The 23591-nt window shown below is 44.4% G+C and overlaps 1 protein-coding gene across 1 annotated transcript in view; it reads left to right on the top strand.

Moving 5' to 3' along the window:
- The window catches only part of MUC4 (mucin 4, cell surface associated), a 102025-nt gene that overhangs the window by 31899 nt on the left and 46535 nt on the right, over positions 1 to 23591 (top strand). Inside the window, exons 15-20 of the mRNA XM_029616199.1 lie at positions 1 to 183; positions 787 to 921; positions 7244 to 7422; positions 9397 to 9556; positions 10204 to 10302; positions 22521 to 22637. The exon at positions 1 to 183 is cut by the window's left edge and continues 66 nt beyond it. Coding sequence (XP_029472059.1) covers positions 1 to 183; positions 787 to 921; positions 7244 to 7422; positions 9397 to 9556; positions 10204 to 10302; positions 22521 to 22637 — 873 coding nt within the window. The remainder of the gene's footprint in view (positions 184 to 786; positions 922 to 7243; positions 7423 to 9396; positions 9557 to 10203; positions 10303 to 22520; positions 22638 to 23591) is intronic.

Below are 23591 nucleotides of genomic sequence, written 5' to 3'. Positions count from 1 at the left end.
CCTTTGTACCAGCGTTTTTGTCCGACCTGCAGTCCGGAAACGCCACTCAGTATGAGATGTTCGCCACCGCCTGCAGCAATAGACTGGACTGCGTCTACGATGCCATGAGCACCGGAAACATCTCCCTTGGCTTACAAACCGAGAGGATTGCTAGTGACTTCCAGGGAGTGAACACCACCCTCAGTAAGTGGGATGAAGATGCCGCCTGTTCTCGTAACTCTTTTTTGTTTTAACCTTTTCCTGCAGTCTCTCTCTTCTTGGGTCTCCCTTCAGCCATAGCGCACAGCCCACAGATCTTTTTTTCTGCTTGCTTCCTCGTTCTCTCCACTGAGCTCCCAAATTCCTTTTCCAATTGATATCTGCCAGTCGGTCAGTAAGCACGCTCTGCTTGTTATGTTGTGCGGGGACGTGCAGGTAAAATGATTGATTTTTTTTTTTTGTTTCCTATTGGGCTTATTCATGTGTCATTTGTGTTTTGTTTTGTTTTTTCATTTTATTTTATGCCATTGTATTTTCGTGTGCACTAATTGAAATGAAACAAAATGATGGCACATCTAGCATGACAGAGTCCTTTGGTGACTGGTTCAAAGTGCATGAAATAATGACTGACCGAGCCCAGTGACTGGTTAACATTAAAAGATTGATTTATAATAGGTAACTAGTGCATGGTATTGCCTTTGTTAGCAGGGGACAGGGAGTCTGGAATTTAATCACAGGCATGTTTATTTAGATTAACAGACAGGAACAGGGTCTCATTAGAAACAAAAATCGTGTTCTGTGTTTCAGATTCTTACCCGCCTGCTATAAGTGGTAACAGCTCCATCATGGCTTACATATTCCAGAAAGTGGAGGCCCAGTACAGTGCCAATGGAACGGGCATCAGATTTACTGCGTACACATCTCTAGACCTCAATGTAACTGGTAAGCAATCACTTGTATGCTGGAGAAGTGTATAGTGATAGTATACTACCTGGTCATAATAGTGAGACAGAGTTAAATGCTAAGAGAAATTAGGGAAGCTAACCAAACTGGTAGTGCGGTAATAATGGGGGATTTCAATTACCCCAATATTGGCTGCGTAAATGTATCATCGGGACACGCTAGAGACATAAAGTTCCTGGATGGAATAAATTACATTTTTATGGAGCAATTGGTTCAGGAACTGACAAGAGAGGGAGCAATTTTAGATCTAATTCTCAGTGGAGCACAGAATTTGGTGAGAGAGGTAACGGTGGTGGGGCCGCTTGGCAATAGTGATCATAATATGATCAAATTTGAATTAATGACTGGAAGGGGGACTAAGTAAATCCATGCTCTCATGCTAAACTTTCAAAAGGGAAACTTTGATAAAATGAGAAAAATAGAAAAAACTGAAAGGTGCAGCTACAAAGGTAAAAGTGTGCAATAGTCATGGACATTGTTAAAAAATACCATCCTAGAAGCATAGTCCAGGTGTATTCCACTCATTAAGAAAAGTGGAAGGAAGGCAAAACGATTACCGGCATGGTTAAAAGGAGAGGTGAAAGAGGCTATTTTAGCTATTCAAAAATTGGAAGAAGGATCCATCAGAAGAAAATAGGATAAAGCATAAGCATTGGCAAGTTAAATGTAAGACATTGATAAGACAGGCTAAGAGAGATATCTGAAAAGAAGTTGGCCATAGAGGCAAAAACTCACAAATCAAACTTTTTAAAATATATCCGAAGCAGAAAGCCTGCGAGGAAGTTGGTTGGACCGTTAGATGATTGAGGGGTTAAAGGGACATTTAAAGAAGATAAGGCCATTGCAGAAAGATTAAACAATTTCTTTGCTTCGGTGTTCACTGAAGAGGATGTTGGAGAGATATCCATTCTGGAGAAGGTTTTCATGGGTAATGATTCAGATGGACTGAACCAAATCATAATGAACCTGGAAAATGTGGTAGCCTGATTGACAAACTGAAGAGTAGTAAATCACCTCGACCAGATGGTATACACCCCAGAGTTCTGAAGGAACTAAAAAATGAAATTTCAGACCTATTTCAATTAATTTGTAACCAATCATTAAAATCATCCAATGTACCTGAAGATTGGAAAATGGCCAATGTAACCCCTATATTTAAACAGGGGCGATCCGGGAAACTATAGACCGTTGAGCCAGACTTCAGTGCCAGGAAAACTCATGGAAACTGTTATAAAGAATAAAATCACAAAATATTTAGATAAACATGGTTTGATGGACTCAGCCAGCATGGATTTGCCCAAGGGAAGTCTTGCCTCACAAATCTCCTACATTTTTTTGAAGGGGTTAATAAACATGTGGACAAAGGTGAACCAGTAGATGTGGTGTATTTGGATTTTCAGAAGGTGTTTGACAAAGCCCTGCATGAGAGGCTTCTAAGAAAACTAAAAAGTCATGGGATATGAGGTGATGTCCTTTTGTGGATTACAAGCTGGTTACAAGGCAGGAAACAGAGAATAGGATTAAATGGTCAGTTTTCACAGTGGAAAAAGGTAAACAGCTGAGTGCCTCAGGGATCTGTACTTGGACCAGTGCTGGAAAGGGGGACAATGAGTGAGGTGATCAAATTTGCGGATGACACAAAATTATGTACAGTAGTTAAATCTCAAGCGGATTGTGATGAATTGCAGAAGGACCTTGCGAGTCTGGAAGATTGGGCTTCCAAACAGTAGAATAAATTTAACATGGACAAGTGCAAAGTGATGCATATAGGGAAAAATACCTCTTGCTGTAGTTACACAAAGTTAGGTTCTATCTTAGAGTTACCACCCTGGAAAGAGATCTAGGCGTCATAGTGGTTAATTCATTGAAATCATTGGCTCAGAGTGCTGTGGCAATCCAAAAAGCAAACAGAATGTTAGGACTTATTAGGAAGGGAATGACCAATATATCGGAGGATATAATGCCTCTGTATCGCTCCATGAATACTGTGGGCAATTCTGGTCACCACATCTCAAGAAGGATATAGCTGCACTGGGGAAAGTGAAGAGAAGGGCGACCAAAATGAAAAGGGGCATGGAACGGCTCCCCTATGAGGAAAGGCTAAAGAAGTTAGGGCTGTTCAGTTTGGAGAAGAGACAACTAGAGGGGGGATATGATAGAAGTCTACAAAATCATGAAAGGCATGAACAAGTTAATATAAATCGATTATTTACTCTCTCAGATAATAGAAGGACCAGGGGGCATTCCATGAAGTTAGCAAGTACCTCATTTAAAACAAATCAAGGAAAATTCTTTTTCACTCAGTGCATAGTTAAGCTCTGGAATTCATTGCCAGAGGATGTGGTTACAGCAGTTAGTGTAACTGGGTTTAATAAAGGTTTAGATAAGTTCCTAGGGGAAAAATCCATAAACTGCTATTATGGTAATTAATAAGCAGTAGTAGCTTGTGATCTATCTAATGTTTGGGTACTTGCTAGGTACTTGTGATTTGGATTGGTTACTGTTGGAAACAGGATGCTGAGCTTGATGGACCCTTGCTCTGACCCAGTATGGCATTTCTTATATTCTTATGTATACAGGTCCTTTTGGATGCTTTTTTCGGCTGGGCTGATAGGGAAGGTGCTGCATATTAAAATGATAAATAATGGATGTGTCTTTGGGTGTAAGGGACTGTGATGTATAGCAGAGGGAGTAGTTGGTCTGGGAACCAATGAGGGGGGGATCCATTTTAGACTTAATTTTTAATGGAACGCAGGTTTTGGTACAAGAGGTAACGTGGTGGAGCTGCTCAGCAACAACGATCATATGACAGGGAGGACATTAAGTAAATCTACAACTCTAGCATTAAACTTTCAAAAGGGAGACTTTGATAAAATGAAAATAGGAAAAAACTGAAGGGTGCAGTTATAAAGGTTAAGAGTTTACGTCAGGCATGGTCATTGTTTAAAAATTCCATCTTAGAAGCCCAGGCCAGATCTATTTCACAGATTAAAAAAAAGTGTAAGGAAGACCAAACGACTGCCAGCATGTCTAAAAGGTGAGGAGAAAGAGGCTATTCTAGTCTAAAGAACTTTTTTCAAAAATTGGAAAAAAGAACCAACTGAAGAAAATAGGAAAAAGCACAAGGATTCGCAAGTTACAATAGATGTAAAATATTGAAAAGATGTGCTAAAAGAAAATTTGGAAACAGGCTGCCCTTAAAGGTAAAGACTTTAAAATAAAAAGTATCTGAAGCAGGAAACCTGTGAGGGAATCAGTTGCACCATTAGATGATTGAAGGGTTAAAGGAGTACTTAGGGAAGATAAGGCCATTGCAGAAAGACTGAATGAATTCTTTGTTTCATTATTTACTGAAGAGGATGTTGGGAAGAATCCTGTGACAGAAACTATTTCCAATGGGGATGATTCAGAGGAGCTGATACAAATCAATGTGAAACTGGAAGATATAATAAAGTAGATTGATAAATTAGAGTAGCAAATCACCTGGACCAGATGGTATACATCCCAGAGTTCTGAAAGAACTAAAATATGAAAATGAGGATCAGTTACTCGTAATGTGTAACTTATCATTGGGATCATCCACCATGCCTATAGACTGGAGGGTAGCCAGTGTAATCCTGATATTTAAAAAGGGCTTCAGTATCATGAGGCGTGCCCCATTGGTATTGATGACTTTCTGTGCATTGCTTATATATATTGGTGCCTGATGCTGTTATATTCCCTATTCTGTATGTTTTACTGCTAGCACTACTTCAATAAATAGATTTGAACTGAAAAAAATAAATAAAATGAGCTCCCGGGGTGATTTGAGAAACTATAGACCAGTGAGTCTGACTTCAGTGCTGGGAAAAATAGTGGAAACTGTTCTAAAGATCAAAATCACAGAGCATACAGACAGACATGGTTTAATGGGACACAGCCGGCACGGATTTACCCAAGGGAAGTCTTGCCTCAACAATCTGCTACATTGTTTTGAAGGAGTTAATAAACATGTGGATAATGAAAAGCCAGTGGATTTGGATTTTCAGAAGGCGTTTGACAAAGTCACTCATGCGAGGCTTCTAAGAAAACTAAAAGTCACAGGATAGGAGGCGATGTCCTTTCGTGGATTGCAAACTGGTTAAAAGACAGGAAACAGAGATTAGGACTAAATGGTCAGTTTTCTCAGAGGTAAAGGGTAAACAGTGGAGTGCCTCAGGGATCTGTATTGGGACCCTTACTTTTCAATATATTTATAAATGATCTGGAAAGGAATACGACGAGTGAGATAATCAAATTTGCAGATGATACTAAATTATTCAGAGTAGTTAAATAAATCACAAACAGATTGTGATAAATTGAAGGAGCATTTTGCGAGGCTGGAAGACTTGGTATTTAAATAGCAGATGAAATGTAATGCGGACAAGTACAAAGTGATACAGATGGAGAAAAGTAACCCACACTGTAGTTACACGATGTTAGGTTCCATATTAGCAGTTACCGCCCAGGAAAAGAACCTAGGCGTCATAGTGAACGATACTTTGAAATTTTCAGTTCAGTGTGTGGCGGTGGTCAAAAAAGCAAACAGAATTTTAGGGATTATTAGGAAAGGAATGGAGAATATATCTGCGAATGTCATAATGCCTCGGTATCGCTCCATGGTGAGGCTGCACCTAGAGTACTGTGTGCAGTTCTTGAACCCATTCTCAAAAAAGATATAGTTGCGATGGAGAAGGTACAGAGAAGGGCAACCAAAATGATAAAGGGGATGGAACTGCTCCCCTATGAGGAAAGGCTGAAGAGGTTCGGTCTGTTCAGCTTGGAAAAGAGATGGCTGAGGGGGGGATATGATAGAGGTCTATACATCCATGAATGGAATTACATGGGTTACTTACTTTTTCACAAAATACAAAGACTAGGGGGCATAGCATAAAGTTAGTAACACATTCAAAAGAAATCGGAGAAATGTTTTTTTCAATCGATGCACAATTAAGCTCTGGAATTCATAACTGGAGGATGTGGCTAAGGCAGTTAGCGTAGCTGGGTTTAAAAAAGTTTTGGACAAATTCCCGGAGGAGAAGTAAATAAACTGTTATTAACCAAGCAGACTTATGAAAATAGCCACTACTTATCACTGTGCAGCAGCAGCATGGGATCTATTTACTGTTTGGGATCCTGCCAGGAACTTATGACCTGGATTAGCCACTGTCGGAAGCAGGATACTGGGCTTGATGGACCCTTGATATGACCCAGTATGGCAAATCATACGTTTTTAGATGTCAGAAGGAAATGATGCAGTCTCTGAGATTCAGCTACAACCTCATTTTCACATCCTCCTTACACACACAGGCTGTGGGAAACTCAACTTTCTACAGGACCTATAGGTCACTAGGAACTCTGCACCTTAGAGAAGCCAATTTCTGCACAGAGCCAGGGACATTTCTAGCCCATGCACATTGCAGTTGATTATCTAAGGGAAGCCGTCCGCCGAAAAGTGCGGCCTTTGCACCCGATGTTTGTCTGGGTGACCGGACAGGGGCATAATGGTGCACGCGCATTGAAAAATTAAATACCCTCCTGCTGCTTTACTTCCCTGACTATAACAGCAGTCCTCCCCCGGGGAATGCGTCTTTTAAATCTGCTGAAAGCTGTGGGCAGAGGAGGAAACATTTCAGACAGATCAATTTATCCGGCTCAATGTCCTGAAAACGAGAAGAGCCTCCGAATGGCTGAATCCCTTCCGGGAAACATTTCTCTCAGCGCTAGAGTCATGCTGAGAGAATCTCTTCCTGCCCTCCCTGCTGTCCAGCACTAGATGGAGCCCCTCCCCCAGGCTGGGCAGCACTAGAGATGCATTGGTTTTGTTTTTTTTTTTCATATTTACCTTGTGCAGTGGGCATTGCTCAGAGCTGGGCCGGTCTACAAACTCTCTTGTTTTATGGCTTCTGCCGGTTCCAGACATAAGCAAAGAGGGAAGGAGGCAAACGGAAAGTGACGGTGTCTTATGGGGGGCGGTGAGTGGGAGAAGGAGGACCCCTAGCGGTCAGAGTACCTGGGTGGGAGCCAGGGCACCGGGTTCAAATGCCATTCCTCTCGCTAATGTTCCTTGTAACCTTTGCCCGAGGCGTCCACCTAGCTTGTGTGCTCTTTGTAACTCTGTATAATTTATTCTGAAGCACTGTGGGGCAGCCTCCTGTATAAATATATTTGTGCTGAAGGACCGGCTGTCTCTACAGATTTGTCCCAGTCGCACACCTGGTAATGATGAGCCCTCGTGTCCTCTTTCCTTGTGCCTAACCCCGCCGTTCTCTCACCTGCGTAGAAAACGGACACCTGGTTTGGACCCCGACCAGCGCGAGTGCCTTCACCGTGCAGATCGAGGCGGTGGATTCCAGCAATCTATCGTCTGTCTTCCAGCCCACGTTCACCTTGTGCAGGTGCAGGAGCATTCTCGAGTGCAATTACAGTAACACCGTCAGGACGAACGAGTCCTCGCTATACGTGAGTATACTTCGGCCGCGCTATACTGTCAGAGCTCAGACCCTCCACCCCCACTCACTCTGTGGGAGCCATGCTAGGAGGAAATTTGGTCTAAGCTATCAGCAAAACCCTTCGGTGCCCAGCTGCGGGCGCTGTACGGGAACACAGACGGGATAAACGTGGCACAGAGGTGGGGGTGTAGCACCTTATAGACTGATTTACTGAGGCATTGAGCTTTTGATGACCAAGAATCCACTTCATTAGATTCGTTAGTCCCTGCTCCGTGGAGCTTACAGTACAGCCAAGGCACAGAGATAAGGCAAACAGGAGGTTAATATCTGACTAAAGTCTGTAACATGTGGCGCCTGATAAGAGATTGTATCCTGAGGGCTAAAGCTGCAGATACTGCAGGGGACGCACAGCCCCTCACACACACAGATCACTTTTGGGGGCCTGTAAATATTACCTTGCAATGGTGGTTTCCACTTATCACTGCAGCTGGGAGAGCATCTAATGGCCACAGTCACACCCTAAACCCATGTTGAGGCTTATCTTTTTGTCTGGTTCATAGGAATATAGGGGGACCCCTTTGAGAGCCGGGTGGGTGCACGGAAGGCTCTGGGTGGGGGAGGCCCTGGGAGTTATCAGTGTGCCTGGTTTGGGGAAATGTTAAATGTTTGCGCACGCAATAAGACTGGCTGACATTTTTAGGCGTGTGTCAGCATTCGGTATGGGGAAAATGGGCGTCTGTTTCCTTAAAGTGTTGGGATTTCCTGATTGAGTGGCCCGGGTCGAAGCAGGACGTATAAAAGGGTGGGATTTTGGTGACTTTTTTCCGTTTTACTCCCCCCTGCCCTTGCCCGTCTAGGGTGGGAATTGGGGACCTCCAGCTACGTGATTGGACGAGTCCTCAGCCTGCGGGGTGGGAGGTCCTTAGGGGAACTACCAGGCAGCAAGGAAGGGAAGGTCAGGAATGGGCAAAAGTGGGAATGCCCCAGGGTTGGCGCCGAGAGGAACCAGCACAGTGAGACCCCCCCCCCCTCGCTCCCAGGAGCTTACCAGGGTGATGAAATGGAGAGGCCGGGGGGGGGGGGGCTGGGTGGGGAGAGAGGTGTTTTCCCCCTATGAGAGGTGCAGAGTAGGAGCACGAGTGTGTGTGTGTGGGGGGTGATCTCACGAGTAGGTGCGGTGACCGGGGAGTGGCGAAAAGGGTCCGAGACCACAGGGAGGCGTGAGTAATGCTAGAGGGAATGCGACGGCGCATTTCTTGCCCGACGGATATTAGAGCTTTGATATCGGGCCTGTCTGAAAGAAACCAGCCCTCCCCTTACGGCTAAGAAGAAGAAGAAGGAAAAAAAATGGAGGATAACGGGCTGATCAGTCTGGCGCTCAGTGGCGGTAACTTTGCTGACTTGGCCAATAAAGATGATGTCCCGCCTTCTCATCCATGGCTGGCTGGATATTCCTGAAAATAAAGCCGGCCGCGGTGCCTGCAGTTTGAAGCGACGCGTCGTTCTCCATTTCGCCAGCTTATTTCTACGGGTGGAGTCAGAGGGGAGTGAAGGGGGGGGGGGGTGTGTGGCCTCCCTGCTCTAACAGTTGTGTTAAGTCAAGTTTTGTCCCCATCAAGGTCCTCGTCAACATCTGCATGGACCTTCGGAAGAACCCACAAAACAAATTTGGAGGGGACGACCAGTGTGCAGGAATAATTTGAAAAAATACATTTTAATGACCCACCGACATATGTTATTTGAATAAATTCACTCGTTTAATTGCACCGTGCAAAAAAAAAAAATCAGTGTATCTGGATCTGCAAATGCCTAAACTGAGCTCAATCTAAGTGTGATGGTGCAAACTGGCAGAATAGCTACAAATTATTTGCAGTATAAACCGACCCAGAACTGTAAAACCAAAACAATCGACCAGTCGTGCGTTATAATCAATTAGTGACTGATTTCAGGAGTGGGCAATGACGCCGGTTTCAAATCTTGACAGGTTGCTGCGTGCAGCTGCAAGGATGATTACTCGGGGGAATTCTGTCAGGCCGCACCCGATCCCTGCGTTCAAGGCTGCTTCCCGGGCGTGCCCTGCAACGCCAGCACCGGCTGCGGGCCCTGTCCTGCGGGTCTGACGGGCGATGGGCTGCACTGTTCAGGTACGGAAGCGAATGCATTTGACACGTTGTGGCGGGGGGGAACGTCTCACGCTCCGTACCGCCGTCGCGGTCCAGCTCAAGACTCCCGCCTCCGGGCATCAGGCTGGAAACGTTTGCCTGAAATATGCAAAAAAAAACCAAAACGTGTTTTCTCCCAAGTTCCTGCCTCCAGGAGAAAGTGGCCTTCCCCTTGGAAAGATTGCAGAAAGCACGGAGCATATTAAAACTACCTGCCAAGGAGGGGGCAGAGCAGATGGAGCTGAGGGCTTCTGCAGGTTTTGGAGATCATTCAAGTGTTGCTAGCAGTAATCTGATTATTCTTAAAATCCTGCAGTTGAGGGCAGCTCATCAATACTGTGTCACTCAGAGACTGGACTAGAGCCGGAGTCGTTGACTTTGCCATGAGCTCAGGACTTCAGTCACTTACCTGATGCAACCCAGACCATTCGTTTCAGGCGCCACTAACCTTCTCTGATCCTTGTTGGGCAGCTCGCTGCCCTCCACTTCAGTTTGTCCATCTGAACAATATGGAAATAATGACAATGATGTTTACCCATTGACTTGTTAGGGGAGGGGGGGAGGGGGAAGTTGATATCTTTGAGCGTCTGGCAGGTTTGATTTTTTTCTCTTCCGCTTCTGTTTGACAGATATAAACGAATGTTTGCAGAACAGCTCCTGCTCTCCTCATGCTACCTGCAGCAACACAGCCCCCAACTACAGCTGCAGCTGCAACGTGGGCTTCACTGGTGAGTGTTCCACGCTGCAGTGCATCACCTGATGAGGTGAACCCAGTATGGCCCGCGTTTTTTAAAGAAGCCGCCCTCTAAATAGGACACCGGGACCATAATGGGTTAAGAGAAACTCAAGGCAGAAATGGAGCATTTCAAAATCAAGCCCACTCTTTAAATGCCCAATACTACCCTCAGAGCTGCGTTTATCTGTGGGACGTATTTATGTTTTATCCAGCAAGTTCCTCCTGCTCCTTGGTAACTCCAGGGCTGCCATCCTGGTGCCATGAGCCCTCATATATAGCTACCTGGGGGTTATTGCCCTATTCTACAGCCCTCTCTCCTCCCCAGCATACCCTCGCTGCTCATTGCAGTGAGACCCTTTTGCTCAGACATCAGGCTTGCACCAGGCCTCCTTCAGAACCCCCGCAGCCATGGACCCGGAACCCCTGAGCGATAGCCACATCATTCCACCCAACCCCAGGGGGCTGTGAATGTTGCCCTCTGCAGCCATCCCCTGCCCTGGCTGATCAGTAGGGTCTGGATCCAGATATTCAGGACAGGTTGATCCAGTCCAGGTTTTACCCCATTGCATTCTGGGACTTATTCTGATTTCCCTAATGCGTACGCTAAGAAAAGCAAGACTATAAAGCACCTGCATGAAGGAGAATAAAACCAGGACTGGATCAATATGTCCTGAAAATCTGGAGCCAGTTGGCAACCCTACTCATCAGGGAGAGGAAGGCCCAATTTGGTAATAAAATTGGGGACCTTCTGTATGGCAGAGCACAGCACTGCCCCTCTGCCCTGCTCCTAAGCTGGTGGGCCAGCCTAGTGGGTGTTTATTAAAATAAATATTAGATTGCAATCTGGATATTGAAATTGGCCGACTTGTACACATTCTCTCTTACCGTGGAGATTGCTCTTTAAGGATTTTGTTTTCAAAGGTTCACCCTGTGAGCATTTTTTATTTAAAAAGGAATAATGTGGCTCAGCGCAGTGACTCAGTGGTATCGCTGTGCGCTGCTGTGAGGAGCACCTCAGTGCAAGTCCTGTGCCCATCTTCTGCTTCCAAAATCGGCTGGGACTGGGGATGCTGCCCATGTGGGGAGGCAGTCTCTGGCATTACTCAACAGTAGCATCTAGTGGTGAGAGTCAGGATGCACGTTACTGGGTTTCGAAGAGAGCTATGGGTCTCTTCCCTCTGGCCAAGTAGCAGTGCTGCAATGTCTGGGCTAAGTAGGGAGGGACTATAAAACAGGGGGAAATCCCCAGGAAACTGTGAATGAAGGCACCTGGTGCCAAACCCCCAGCCCTGCATGAAAAAATGTATGTTTCTTGAAAATGCCCCCAAATCTGCTTGGCCGCTTGGTTTTAAAACAAACAAAAAAAAAAAATCCAGGCCGAAATTTGGATCTGTTTTGGTTTTATTCATTTCGGAAATACCAACTTCTGTTTCTTGAAACGAATCCCCCCCCCCCCCCCCCCCCCCGCAGAAATAAACAAACCCTTTCCTCCATGAAACAAAAAAAAAATCTTTCTTGCCACATTTTATTTCTGTGGAACTTTCCATGCCAGCAACTACTGGAAATGGAAACCTTGACCAAATGATGCACTGTTTCAAAACAGAGCCAGCAAACTGGTTTTGTACCTAATGCTGAACTCAGCAAATTAATATTTTTACATTTATTTTTACTTTTGATCAAAAGATAATTTGAACTTTACTTTTCACCCACTTCATATTTGTTTCACTTTTCTTTTTCTTTGCTTATAATGAAAGGCTGAAAATGCACTTTATCCTTATCCACTTTTGCTCACTTCTTTTACACGTGACTTATTATTTTTCAGCAATTTTAGGACATGGGCATGGTACACAGATTAGCACAAAGAATGTGTGCAGAGCATGAAAGTAAAAGAAACATTGGTAAAGTCTCAGTTTTAAGTGGAGAAACGTGCCGGTTCACTAAAGCTGTGTCTATAGGAAAAAAAAAAAAAAAAAGCTCATTGAATCAGACTCCGAAGAAAACGTAAGCATGCTTATGTGTTGCAAACATGCACCTGGGGCCGGATTTCCAATTACGCACAGTAAGCACGGGCCTAGGGGCACCTGGTCCGCCGAGCACCCGAAACTCTGTCGACCGGAGGCGATTTCACTAGCCGTAAGTGATGCCGTGGAGGTGCCGTGCCTGGCAGGTCAGAAAGAGAAGCTGCGTTTTCAGTAGGGGGGGAACCCGCTTACCTTCCCACTGCACGGGATCGTCAGAGGGGGAACAAAGTTGTAATGAAAAATGAGAAGGGTGATTCTCCTATTGCTCTGTCTATCAAAATCAGAGCCAGCAGATAATGGAGATATCTAATAAAGTTACAATTGTTGACAATATGACAGAAATGAAGGCATGGTGGGTGGAATAGCTGGGGAATGAAAACCAGATGGAGAAGAAGGTAGCCCAGGCTTATTATTTTATTCATTTATTTATTTTTATTTTTTCTATACCGACATTCCTGTAAAAGTAGAAATCATATCGGTTTACAATGAAACTTTAACTTCGCTCTGAGGCAGTACATGGAACAATGAGGCCAGTTAACAGTAGAAACACTAAACGTAACCTAAAACTCTAGAGACTCATTTTAACATCTAAAAGCACATGAAACTCATAATAACCGAGATTACATTAAACAATATAAAAACATCAATATGGCATAAATAAGCTCAGGGGAAGGAGGAAGGAGGAGAAGGTAGAAGGTGGGAAGGTAGAGGGAGGAGGAGAAGGTAGAAGGTGGGAAAGAGAAGGCAATAAAGGGAATGCAGTGTCTGGCCGGAGGGAGGGGATGGGAAAGATGGGAGTAAGGTGAAGGGGGAGGAGAGAGAGTGACTAGAGGTAGGATTTGCTAGTGAGAGATAGGTTGAAGGCAAGGGAGGTTAGGTGTCTTGAAAGGCTTGGCTAAAAAGCCATGTTTTCAGTCTCTTTTTGAAGACAGTGGGGCAGGGTTCTCGTCTCAGGTCGGGGGCTAATGCATTCCATTGGTGTGGACCAGCTGTTGAGATGGCGCGTTTTCTAAGTGAAGTTTTGGCTTGTGGGGCATACAAGGTGTCTTGGTAGGCAGTTCTGATTGGTCTGGATGAAGTATGTGGTTTTAGTTGGGAGGCAGTGTGGAGAGTGGTGAGGTTGTGAATAGCTTTGTGGATGACTGTGAGTACCTTGAAGAGGATTCTGAATTTAATGTGGAGCCAGTGTAGGCTCTGAAGGGTAGGGGTGATGTGTTCCCTTTTTTTGGTGTTGGTGAGGAGCCTGGCTGCAGAATTTTGAACCATTTGAAGGGGTTTAGTGTGGTTAGCTGGTAGCCCGAGAAGCAGGGAGTTGCAATAGTCCAGTTTTGAGAGTATGATTGATTGAAGTACCAGTCTGAAGTCTTGGAAGTGAAGGAGAGGTTTTAGGTTTCTGAGGACTTGAAGTTTGAAGAAGCACTCCTTAGTAGTGGCGTTCACGAACTTTCTAAGGTTGAGCTGGTTGTCTAGAGTGACACCTAAGTCTCTGACATAAGGGGAGTGATTGAGTGTTGGTATGGTTGGATGTGAGATGATTGGTAAGGTAAGGTGGGTGTCAATGTTGTCTTGGGAGAGGATGAGGATCTCCGTCTTGTTGGTTTTCAAAACTAAGTTGAGAGAAGTGAGAAGGTGGTTAATTGCTTTTAGACAGTTGTTCCAGTGATTAATGGATTTTTGCAGTGATTCTGTGATGGGCATGATTATCTGGACGTCATCTGCGTAAAGGTAATGGGAGAGATTAAGTTTAGAAAGAAGGTGGCATAGCGGAAGTAGATAGATATTGAAGAGGGTTGGTGATAGGGAGGATCCCTGAGGGACACCCATGTTGGAGTGGACAGCAGGGGATGCTTTGTTGTTAATCTTGACTTTATAGCGTCTGTTGGACAAGAAGGAGGTGAACCAATTGAGTGCTGATCCCTTGATGCCAATATCTGTTAGTCGTTCTAGGAGAATAGCATGGTTCACCGTATCGAAGGCAGCAGATAGATCGAGAAGTATTAGAAGGTAAGATTGACCTTTTTCCATGTTTATAAGGATGTTGTCGGCCAGGGAAATCAGAAGGGTTTCTGTGCTGAACATCTTCCGAAATCCATGTTGTGCGGGGGACAGAATGTGATTTTCCTCAAGGTAGTCCGATAGCTGTTTGTTGACGATTTTCTCCATAATTTTAGCCATCAGAGGGATGGCTATTACAGATCACCCCCTTTTTTTTTCTCCTCGTATTCAGGATTGCTGTTGTACATGGAAAGTATTTAAATCTGCTTGAATTTTAGAAAAATTAGAATTTAGAAAAAGTAAACAAAGCGGGCCAAGAGTTCCTTATCTGCCGTGTAAAATGTGTGAGCCTGGGTCATTGCTCAGTCTTTTCTCTTATAGACAGGGCCCCGTATCGATTTCCTCTCCGTTGCTTGCTGTTCCATTCATGACTTTCTTGCAGCAATATTTTGATCTCAGTAGGCTGGCCGGGTAGCTTAACAACATATATCTGGGATATAACATTATTGCACACTGCATACAGAGTAATATTAGCATACAGCCTGCAGGTCATTCCAAATAAAGCACCTGCCAGCACAATATGGCAAAAAACACCTGGAAGTGCGCTTAGAAAATGCTCCTTCCCTGTACGTACTCAGATCAGTCCAGACTCTTTGGTTTTGCCTCCCTGCCAGGAGATGGAGACAGAGAAAGTTTCACAGACACTGTGCATAACCCAGTGTGCCACCTGCAGTCCCTCAGTATTTCTCTGTCGCCTGCAGATGGTAGATGGTGCAAAATCCGCAGTCTGAGAGATTAAATCGAAAACTGAAAATTTGAAAAATATAAATAAATTACAGAAAGACGTGTGTTTTTTTTCTTCCCAGAGGGTTGCAAGGTCCTGGTGGAGTTATTCCCCCCCCCCCCTGGTTTGAGGCAGACAAACAGGGGGTTGGTGACCCTTCTGCAAATTCATCCAGGAGTGCCGAAGGTGGACATCTGGTGGTCCAGATCCCTTATCCCCCATAAGGTAGCAGTAAGACCAGCTGTCAGCTCTGTAGCAGGGAAGTATTATTGCCTTTTTTGGGTTAAGTGCTGGCTCTTTAAATAAAAAAAAAACCTAAAGCAAAAATAACCCCGAAAGGAACCTTATACAAGAGCAGGTGTGTTGCAGAGGTGGCTGACGTCCTTTTTTAGCCTGTTTTATTTCTTACTGCTTGATTCTCTGGTCTGCCTGATTTCCAGCTTGGCTTCCATTGCTTGGCGCGCGGTGATCGTTTCAGTGGCTATGGGGCGCGGCTGTTCCTGCCGCGCATGTGGGAGTTTGCGGGCCCACTGAATCACAAGGGCCTTTGTTCGGGGTGCGTTGCAGGTGATGAAAGCACTTTGGAGGCTCTCCCCATGTGTGCTAAAGTGGTCACTACATTTCGGTTGCAAAAACCGGTGCAGCATTCTTTCTCGCTGAGCGCAGGAACGGCGGCCATTTTGGGCCACACAGCGGGGTTGGCAGCTGTATCGATGGGGGAAGGGAGGTCTCCTCCAAAGCTTTCCCCAACACTGCCTGAGGTTTCCATGGGCCAGGAGGATGGCAAATTTATGGATTTTCCCCTAGATCAGGATTGTGAGGAAGGGGGAGATGTTCCCCTGGATCGAGATTCAGATGAATCCCTATCTTTTTCTGCAGTCTTTGTACTTTTAATGCACAAGGCCTATTGGCTCGAAAGTCTGCAGGGGCGGTTAAGGCCAGCTCTAGGATGTGGTCTACCTCTAAACCGGTGCTTGAGGAAGTCTGTTCCTCCCAAGAAGGTCCATCAGGATGGAGTTCGCAGGGCTTTAGGCCTTTTTGCCTTGCCTATGAATGATCTGGGAGATTCTGATGGTTCTGGGGTTCCTGGGGAAGTTCCGGAGGGATGCTCAAATAGAGCACCTGTCCCAGGTGCAGGTGCAGGGGCCAATATGGAAATCACGGAGGACCAGGAAAGAGGTTCCTGTAGCTGAAGGCGATGATCCAAGGCCATGCGTCTCTTCCGCAAGGAAGAGCTTTGGCCCTTGATTCTGCAGGTGCTTCAGGAACTTGGAATCAAGATGTCTCAGGAGGACTCTGATTTGGAGGGAGCAGATCCCATTTTGGGCAGCCTGCTGGGTCCAACCAAGGACTTCCCGTTCTACAAGTCAGTGATAAGCTAGTTCTTCGGGAATGGGAAACGCCAGAGTCTGGATTAAGGGTTGGCACAGCTATTATGAAGCTATACCCTTTGCTGGAGGGCATGCTAGAGCTCTTGGCTTTTCCCATTGTAGATGCCTCAGTCTCCACGGTAACCAAAAAGACCATGAATCTGGTGGTGGGTGCCGCCTTGAGAGATATACAGAATCGCAAGCTGGAGCTTCACCTTAAGCGTATCTTCGATGTGTCGGCCCTGGCTATAAAGGCTGCTGTGTGCAGCAGTTTGACACAGAGGGCTTGCCTGCATTGGGTCCAGAAGTTGCAAGAAGCACAGGTCTCTTCAAGAGATGTGGCCCAGAAAGCAGAATGTTTGGAGGCTGTGGTGGCATATGGGGCAGATGCCTTTTATGATCTTATTTGGACTTCTTCAAGGATCATGATGTCGGCAGTGTCTGCTTGGTGGCTGTTGTGGCTGCGGAATTGGTCTGCAGATGTTTGGTTCAAGTCGCAGTTGGGGGCTCTTCCCTTTAAAGGGAAACTCTTGTTTGGAGAGGACCTGGAACAGATTATGAAACACTTGGGGGAGTCCAAGGTTCATAAGCTACAGAAGGTTTTTTCTGGCTCGGGGCAAGTATAGAGATCAAAGAATATTTTGGCAGTCCAGGCTCCCAGAAGCAGTTCTCTGGGAGGTCTCAATCTCAGAATCAGACGTTTCAAGGTGGTTGGAGGCCATCCCAAGACAGTTCTGGAGCAAATACAGGAGCCTCTAAGTCCTCGCAATGATGCAAGGCCGGTCCACTCTTCAGTTCCGGCATTAGGAGGGCGTCTGACTCTCTTTTTCGAGGAGTGGCCCAAAATTACCACGGACTGGTGGGTCTTGGAAGTGGTAAGAGATTGATATGCTTTAGATTTTGCTCATCCCAGACGAGACACATTCATAATATCCCCTTGGTCAAGTGCAATTTTCTAAGTCGAAGGATTTTGAATCCTGGAGCATGGAAGTTGTCTGAACAGGCTATGGCTCTCATTCGCAACAGATGAGGTTCATCTCAGATGGATTTGATGGCGACCAGGCTAAATACCAAGGTACCACAATTTTACAGCCACCGGAGAGAATACATAGTGGAGGGTGTAGATGCCCTCATGCTGCCCTGGCCGCAGGGCATTCGGCTGTATGGCCTCTGATAGGCAAGGTGCTAAGAAGGATAGACAAACATCCAGGGGAAGTGGTGCTGGTCACATCAGAATGGCCACACTGCCCCTGTTTTGCAGATCTAGTTAACATGGCCATAGATGGGCTACTGAGGTTCGCCCATTTGTTGAATCTCCTTCGCCAGAGACCGATATTTTCAGATCAGGTGGATCACTTTTGTCTAACAGCCTGGCTTTGGAGAGGAGGCGATTAAGTAAGAAAAGCTATCCTGAAGCGGTGGTTATGGTTACCACATGTTGGCGTATGTAAGGGTTTGGAAGGTATTTGATTCCTGGTGTGTGGCTTTTGGCATTCACCCTATTCAGGCTTCTGTATCTCATGTTTTCTCTTTTCTTCAGGATGGATTAGTCAAGGAGTTAGCCTTTAATTCCCTGAAGGTGCAAGTGGCAGCTCTGAGCAGTCTTCTCGAAAAGTGCAGGGGTATTCTCTGTCAGGACACCCAGATGTGGTATGTTTTCTTTGGGGCACGAAGGATTTACAGCCTCCAGTAAGGAAGACATGTCCATCATGGAACTTGAATTTGGTTCTTAAAGCACTATGTTAGGCTCCTTTTGAGCCACTTAGAAGAGCAACTTTAAATTGACTGTTAAAGTAGTGTTCCTGGTTTCTATCCGTTCGGCGTGTAGAATCTCAGAGCTCCTGTCTTTGACCTGTCGGGATCCATTTTGCAGATCTCAGAGTCCGGAGTTTCATTGTGCATGGTTCCATCTTTTTTTTCCTAAGTTAGTGTCAGTGTTCCACATTAATTATATGGTAGAACTTCTGGCTTTTCAAAATTTAGACAATCCTGAGCCTCATGAGCGAGATCTTAAATGTCTGGATGTAAAGCAGACTCTTTTGAGATATCTGAAAGTCACTAACGAGTTCCGTAAGCCGGATTGCCTTTTGGTTCTGTGGAGTGGCCCAAAGAAGGGGTGTCAAGCTTCTAAAGCTCTGATTACTCAGTAGCGAAGATGCGATTGCATCCACATATATTCAAAGGATCGAATCGTATCTGAAGGTTTGAGAACTCATTCAATGCAGGCTCAGGTGGCCTCTTGGACTGGGACTTAGCTGGTTTCGCCTCTGGAAATTTGCAGGGTAGTGACTTGGATGTCGCTCTGCACTTTCACAAGACACTACCGCTTGGATTCAAGGTTCCAGCTTCAGGGGGTTTTGATGAGAGTGTTCTGTGAGCGGTATTCTCCAGATCCCATCCAGTTTAGGGGAGCCTAGGTACATCCCAGTAGTCTGGACTGATCTGGGTACGTACAGGGAAAAGAAAATTGGTTCTTACCTGCTGATTTTCATTCCTGTAGTATCGCAGATCAATCCAGAGTCCCACCCATTGAGATTGGGAGAGTCAGTTGCTTGTTCTGATGAACTGCAGAGTTGGCAGAAAGTTATTTTGCTCAAGCAGTTGACCTTATCTTTCAGTCTGAGTTTTCCGGTTGATTGATTTCACCACCCTCCTGTTTGTTTGAGAGGAGTTTTGTTAGTTGTGCTCAACTTTGTGGCTTGGGTACAGTTCAATACTGAGGGACTGTATCTGGCATACTGGGTTATGTACAGTGTCAGAAAAATTTCTCTGTCTCCATCTGCTGGCAGGGAGGCAAAACCCAGAAGTCTGGACCTATCTCTGGTACTACAGGAATGAAAATTAGCAGGTAAGAACCAATTTTCTTGTAATCAGTGAGCAACTTGATACAGTGAATGAAAAATAGGAGAAAGGGAGAAAAGTGGAAGACATGGAGAGTCTTCTGGTGCCATTTCACTGCACTTCAATGAGAAAAAAATCACAAAAGCTTTGCTTCTGCAAAAGTGAAAAACAAAACAAATGAGCTGAATATCTCCAGAACCAAACTGGGCATTGTATTTTTGCAGCATGAAATAAAATGCTATGAAGATCAGCTGTCTCCAGATATTCAGTTACTTGCATGATGCTGAAATTTTGCAGACCTGAGGCAAAAACATTTCCCATCATATTGACTAATAAAACACTTATAAGTGGCCTACAAGATAGTCACCATTACAATCTACATTTACATTTACACTTATTAAAATTTGTGAATCATCTAACACAAAAAGGCCCAGGCAGTGAACATATTAACATACATAATTATAAAGCAAAAGTATTCAAGAATAAAAACTTAAAAAATACAATGAACATAAAATTTGACATAAAATTAAAAACTTTAATAATATTGACAGAAAAAAAAATAACATATAAATTTTATCAGAACTGATAAATTAAAGTCAGAAAATTAATACAAACAAATAAAAACATCTAAAAATAGGCTAACTTACAAAGAACAGTTTTAATTTGTTTTCTGAAATCTTTTACGCAGTCACACTGTAAGATTGATAGGTAGCAAGTTCCAGAAAGTATGTCCTGCAACTGAGAAAGGACATTCACATGTAATATGTAATCGTGCAATTTTAGGGGAAGGAATCTCCAGACGTCCTCTTTGAGAGGAACACAGAATTTTGGAGGGTTGATAAAATTTTAAAATTGCATTGGCCCAAACACATGAATGTGTATATAGCTGTGTTTTAAAAAAGGATTGGATAAGTTTTGGAGGAGAAGGCCATTACCTGCTATTAATTAAGTAGACTTAGAAAATAGTCACTGCTAATACTAGCAACGGTAACATGGAATAGACTTAGTTTTGGGGTACTTGCTAGGTTCTTATGTTGGAAACAGGATGCTGGGCTTGATGGACCTTTGGTCTGACCCAGTATGGCATGTTCTTATGTTCTTAAAAGTTTGAAGATTAACATTTCTGTTTTATATTTGATCCACTCTTGAATCAGTAACCAATGGAGCTCGGTCAGTGTGGGGGTGATGTGATCATTCCTTCTCAGGCCTGATATTAACCTGGCCGCTGAATTCAAAAGCAACTGGAGAGAATGGAGAATTGTGGATGGGCTCCCAGTATATAAGCTATTGCAGTCATCTATGATGGGAAAAATTGAAGCTTGTAGAACTGTATGAAAATTGGGAGGGTGAAGGAGTTTTTTGACACCTGAGAGAACTCGGACTTTGTAGAATCCTTGGGAAATGACATGTTTGATTTGAGTTTAAATGGAAAAAGAAAGATTATCAAGAGTTATAGACTTATCAGTGAGAGAGGAGTAAGGACTATGAATGTCAATGAATTCAGTTTCAGACATTTTAATGGAAAGTTTAATGAAATTTAACCATTTTTTGATGGTCGAAAAACAGATGTTAAGAAGCTCATGAGTTTCCTGCAAGGTAGGATGAACTCTGAGAACAAACTGTATATCGTTGGCATAGAGTTTATAACAATTTGTTAAGGTAGACAAAATTTTGCAGATTGGAACCAAATATATATTGAACAAAGTAGCAGAGAGAGTGGAACCTTGTGGAAAACCAGATTTGACAATAGATAGATCTGAAAGAGTGTTTTGAAATATGATATGATGAGTTCTGTCAGGGAGATAAGAGGCAAACCAGGTGAGGACTTTCCCTGAAACACCAGATTCTTTTAAACAGTAGATAAGAATGTTGTGATCGATCGTGTCAAAGGCAGTGGTTATGTCAAGAGATATTAGAATACTGTTGACCATTATCAAGCTCTCATCTGAGGAAGCCAGTGAGTGAGAGAAGAATTTCAGTGCTGAGTGAATGACAAAAACTGTATTGATAGGGGTCGAACACTTTATATTTCTCAAAGTTATCAGTTAACTGTGATACTGCTGATTCAAGAACTTTGGTAAAATAGGTAGACGATATGCGTCAATAGTTGTTCGGTCAGAAAAATCCAGTGATGACATTTTCAAAATTGGATGCACAACAGCTTTCTTGAGAGGTGATGAAACAGTACCCTCGGCTAGAAAGAGGTTAATGAGTTTGTTAACATGCTCTTGGAGGATTTGAGAAGTGAAGCTGGGCAATGAAAAAGAGCACAAATTGTATCATTCAAATTGGCAATGAAGTTTTCAACTTCCAAAGAGGAAACAACCTCGAAATTCTTCCAGGAAGAAGAACACCTGGGGGGGGGGGGGGGGGGGCACAGCGGAGAAGGACATAAGATTTTCTCAACTTTTAATTGAAAAAAGATTGAGAAAGACTGGGCACTTGGAGCGTTCAGAGGTGTCTTGGATATGGTACTGGGATTAGTAAGGCGCTTAGCAATGTTGAGTAAAGCCTTAGGGTGGTAACCAACATCGCGGATTACTTTTGAAACGTGTTCTTTCATTGCGAGATCAGTACAGGTCTGAAATTCAGAAAGATGTTTTCTGAATGCATGAGCACTGTTCAAGGAAGGGGCTTTTTTTCCAAAAACTTTCAGCTTTTCTCAGTGACTTTCTGGCATTAACCTTAACTGCAATTGATTGTAGCCATGGGGTGATTTCTGTGTACATAGATTGAAGGGTTTTTTTTTAGTGAGGATAAATTGTCAAGTACAGAATTCAAAGAAGAGATACAATAACAGAAGGCATCTGAAACATTATCAAGACATAGCTCTGAGAGAAACGGCAAAATGGATTCTTGCAACTGAGTAATATCAATACGGCCTCGGCATGGAGGAGCAGTGGCGAGCTTTGGGGAAGAAGATGTATCTGCCGAAATTGGCATCCAGAATTTAATGAGAGAATGGTCTGACCATGGAACAGGGGAAATCTCTGAGCTTTGAGAAGAAAAGGAGGTGATTGAGTTGTTTAAAGAAAAACCAGGTCAAAGGTGTGGCGTACCTTGTGTGTGGGAGAGTGAATGATGTGAGAGCAGCCCAGTGAATGAAAGATATGTAGGGATAAGGAACATTGGACGGTTGGAGGAGAAGCGTCAATATGTAGGTTAAAATCTCCTGTTATGTCTCATTTTTCCTCTGCAGGTAATGGAACATTTTGCCAAGACCTTGATGAATGCCAGAGTAGCCCTTGCTCAGCCAATGCGACCTGCTCGAACACTGATGGGAGCTATAGATGTGTTTGTAAGGAGGGATTCACAGGTAATCCAGTACAGCGTCTTTTTGAAACACGCCAATATCCCTTGCCTCAAACTAACTTTTATTAAAGTTACAAGATTCATTATGTTTCAAACGTACAAGATCACAGAAAGCTATAACTTTTTGGCTCTTCAAAGTGGATTACATTTAGGTACTGTTAATATTTCCCTCTCTCACGTATCCCACGTTTCCCTCTCTCATGTATCCCACACGTATCTCATTGCATCAGCCTGCATCTAACAGGCTGATGCAATGAGATACGTGGTAAAACGGGTGCTTGCATTGAGCACCCAGTTTCCTAACGCGTGCAGAGCCTCGTCTCCTGGGCGCCCGATGTAATATGTAAATGAGCTTCTGTATTAAAAAGGACACACTAGGGAAGAATTCACATCCCTAAAACTCAAATGCATCGGGCGCCCAGGAGACGTGGCTGCGCAGCCACAATTGCACCAGGAGCTCATACGAGCGTCCATTTTATTCCGCTTTAGTTGCCTGGAGCGCGTATGTTGTGATTGCATGTTGTGCATATTGGGGTAGATTTTAAAAGGAGTGCGCACGCTACCTGGCGCCCGCACATGGACACCCGATTTTATGACTTGCCCGTGCAATCAGGGAGTCGACGCGTGCCGAGCCGCGCTGCCTTCCCCCGTTCCCTTCCCCCCTAACCTGACCTTCCCACCCCTTTCCCCAACCTAAAATGTACACTATTCGTGGACTATAAGGTAGTCACAGTGTTTCATATTACGTCCATATATTTTTCTCATTTTTCCTCTGCAGGTAATGGAACAATTTGCCAAGACCTTGACAAATGCCAGAGTAGCCCATGCTCAGCCAATGCGACCTGCTCGAACACTGATGGGAGCTATAGATGTGTTTGTAAGGAGGGATTCACAGGTAATCCAGTACAGCGTCTTTCTGAAACCCGCCAATATCCCTTGCCTTAGCCTTACTTCTGCT

Source organism: Rhinatrema bivittatum, chromosome 9 (assembly GCF_901001135.1).
Source record: "Rhinatrema bivittatum chromosome 9, aRhiBiv1.1, whole genome shotgun sequence".
Taxonomy (NCBI): domain Eukaryota; kingdom Metazoa; phylum Chordata; class Amphibia; order Gymnophiona; family Rhinatrematidae; genus Rhinatrema; species Rhinatrema bivittatum.
Note: the sequence above shows the minus strand (reverse complement) of the source record. Positions and strands in the feature narration are given on the sequence as shown.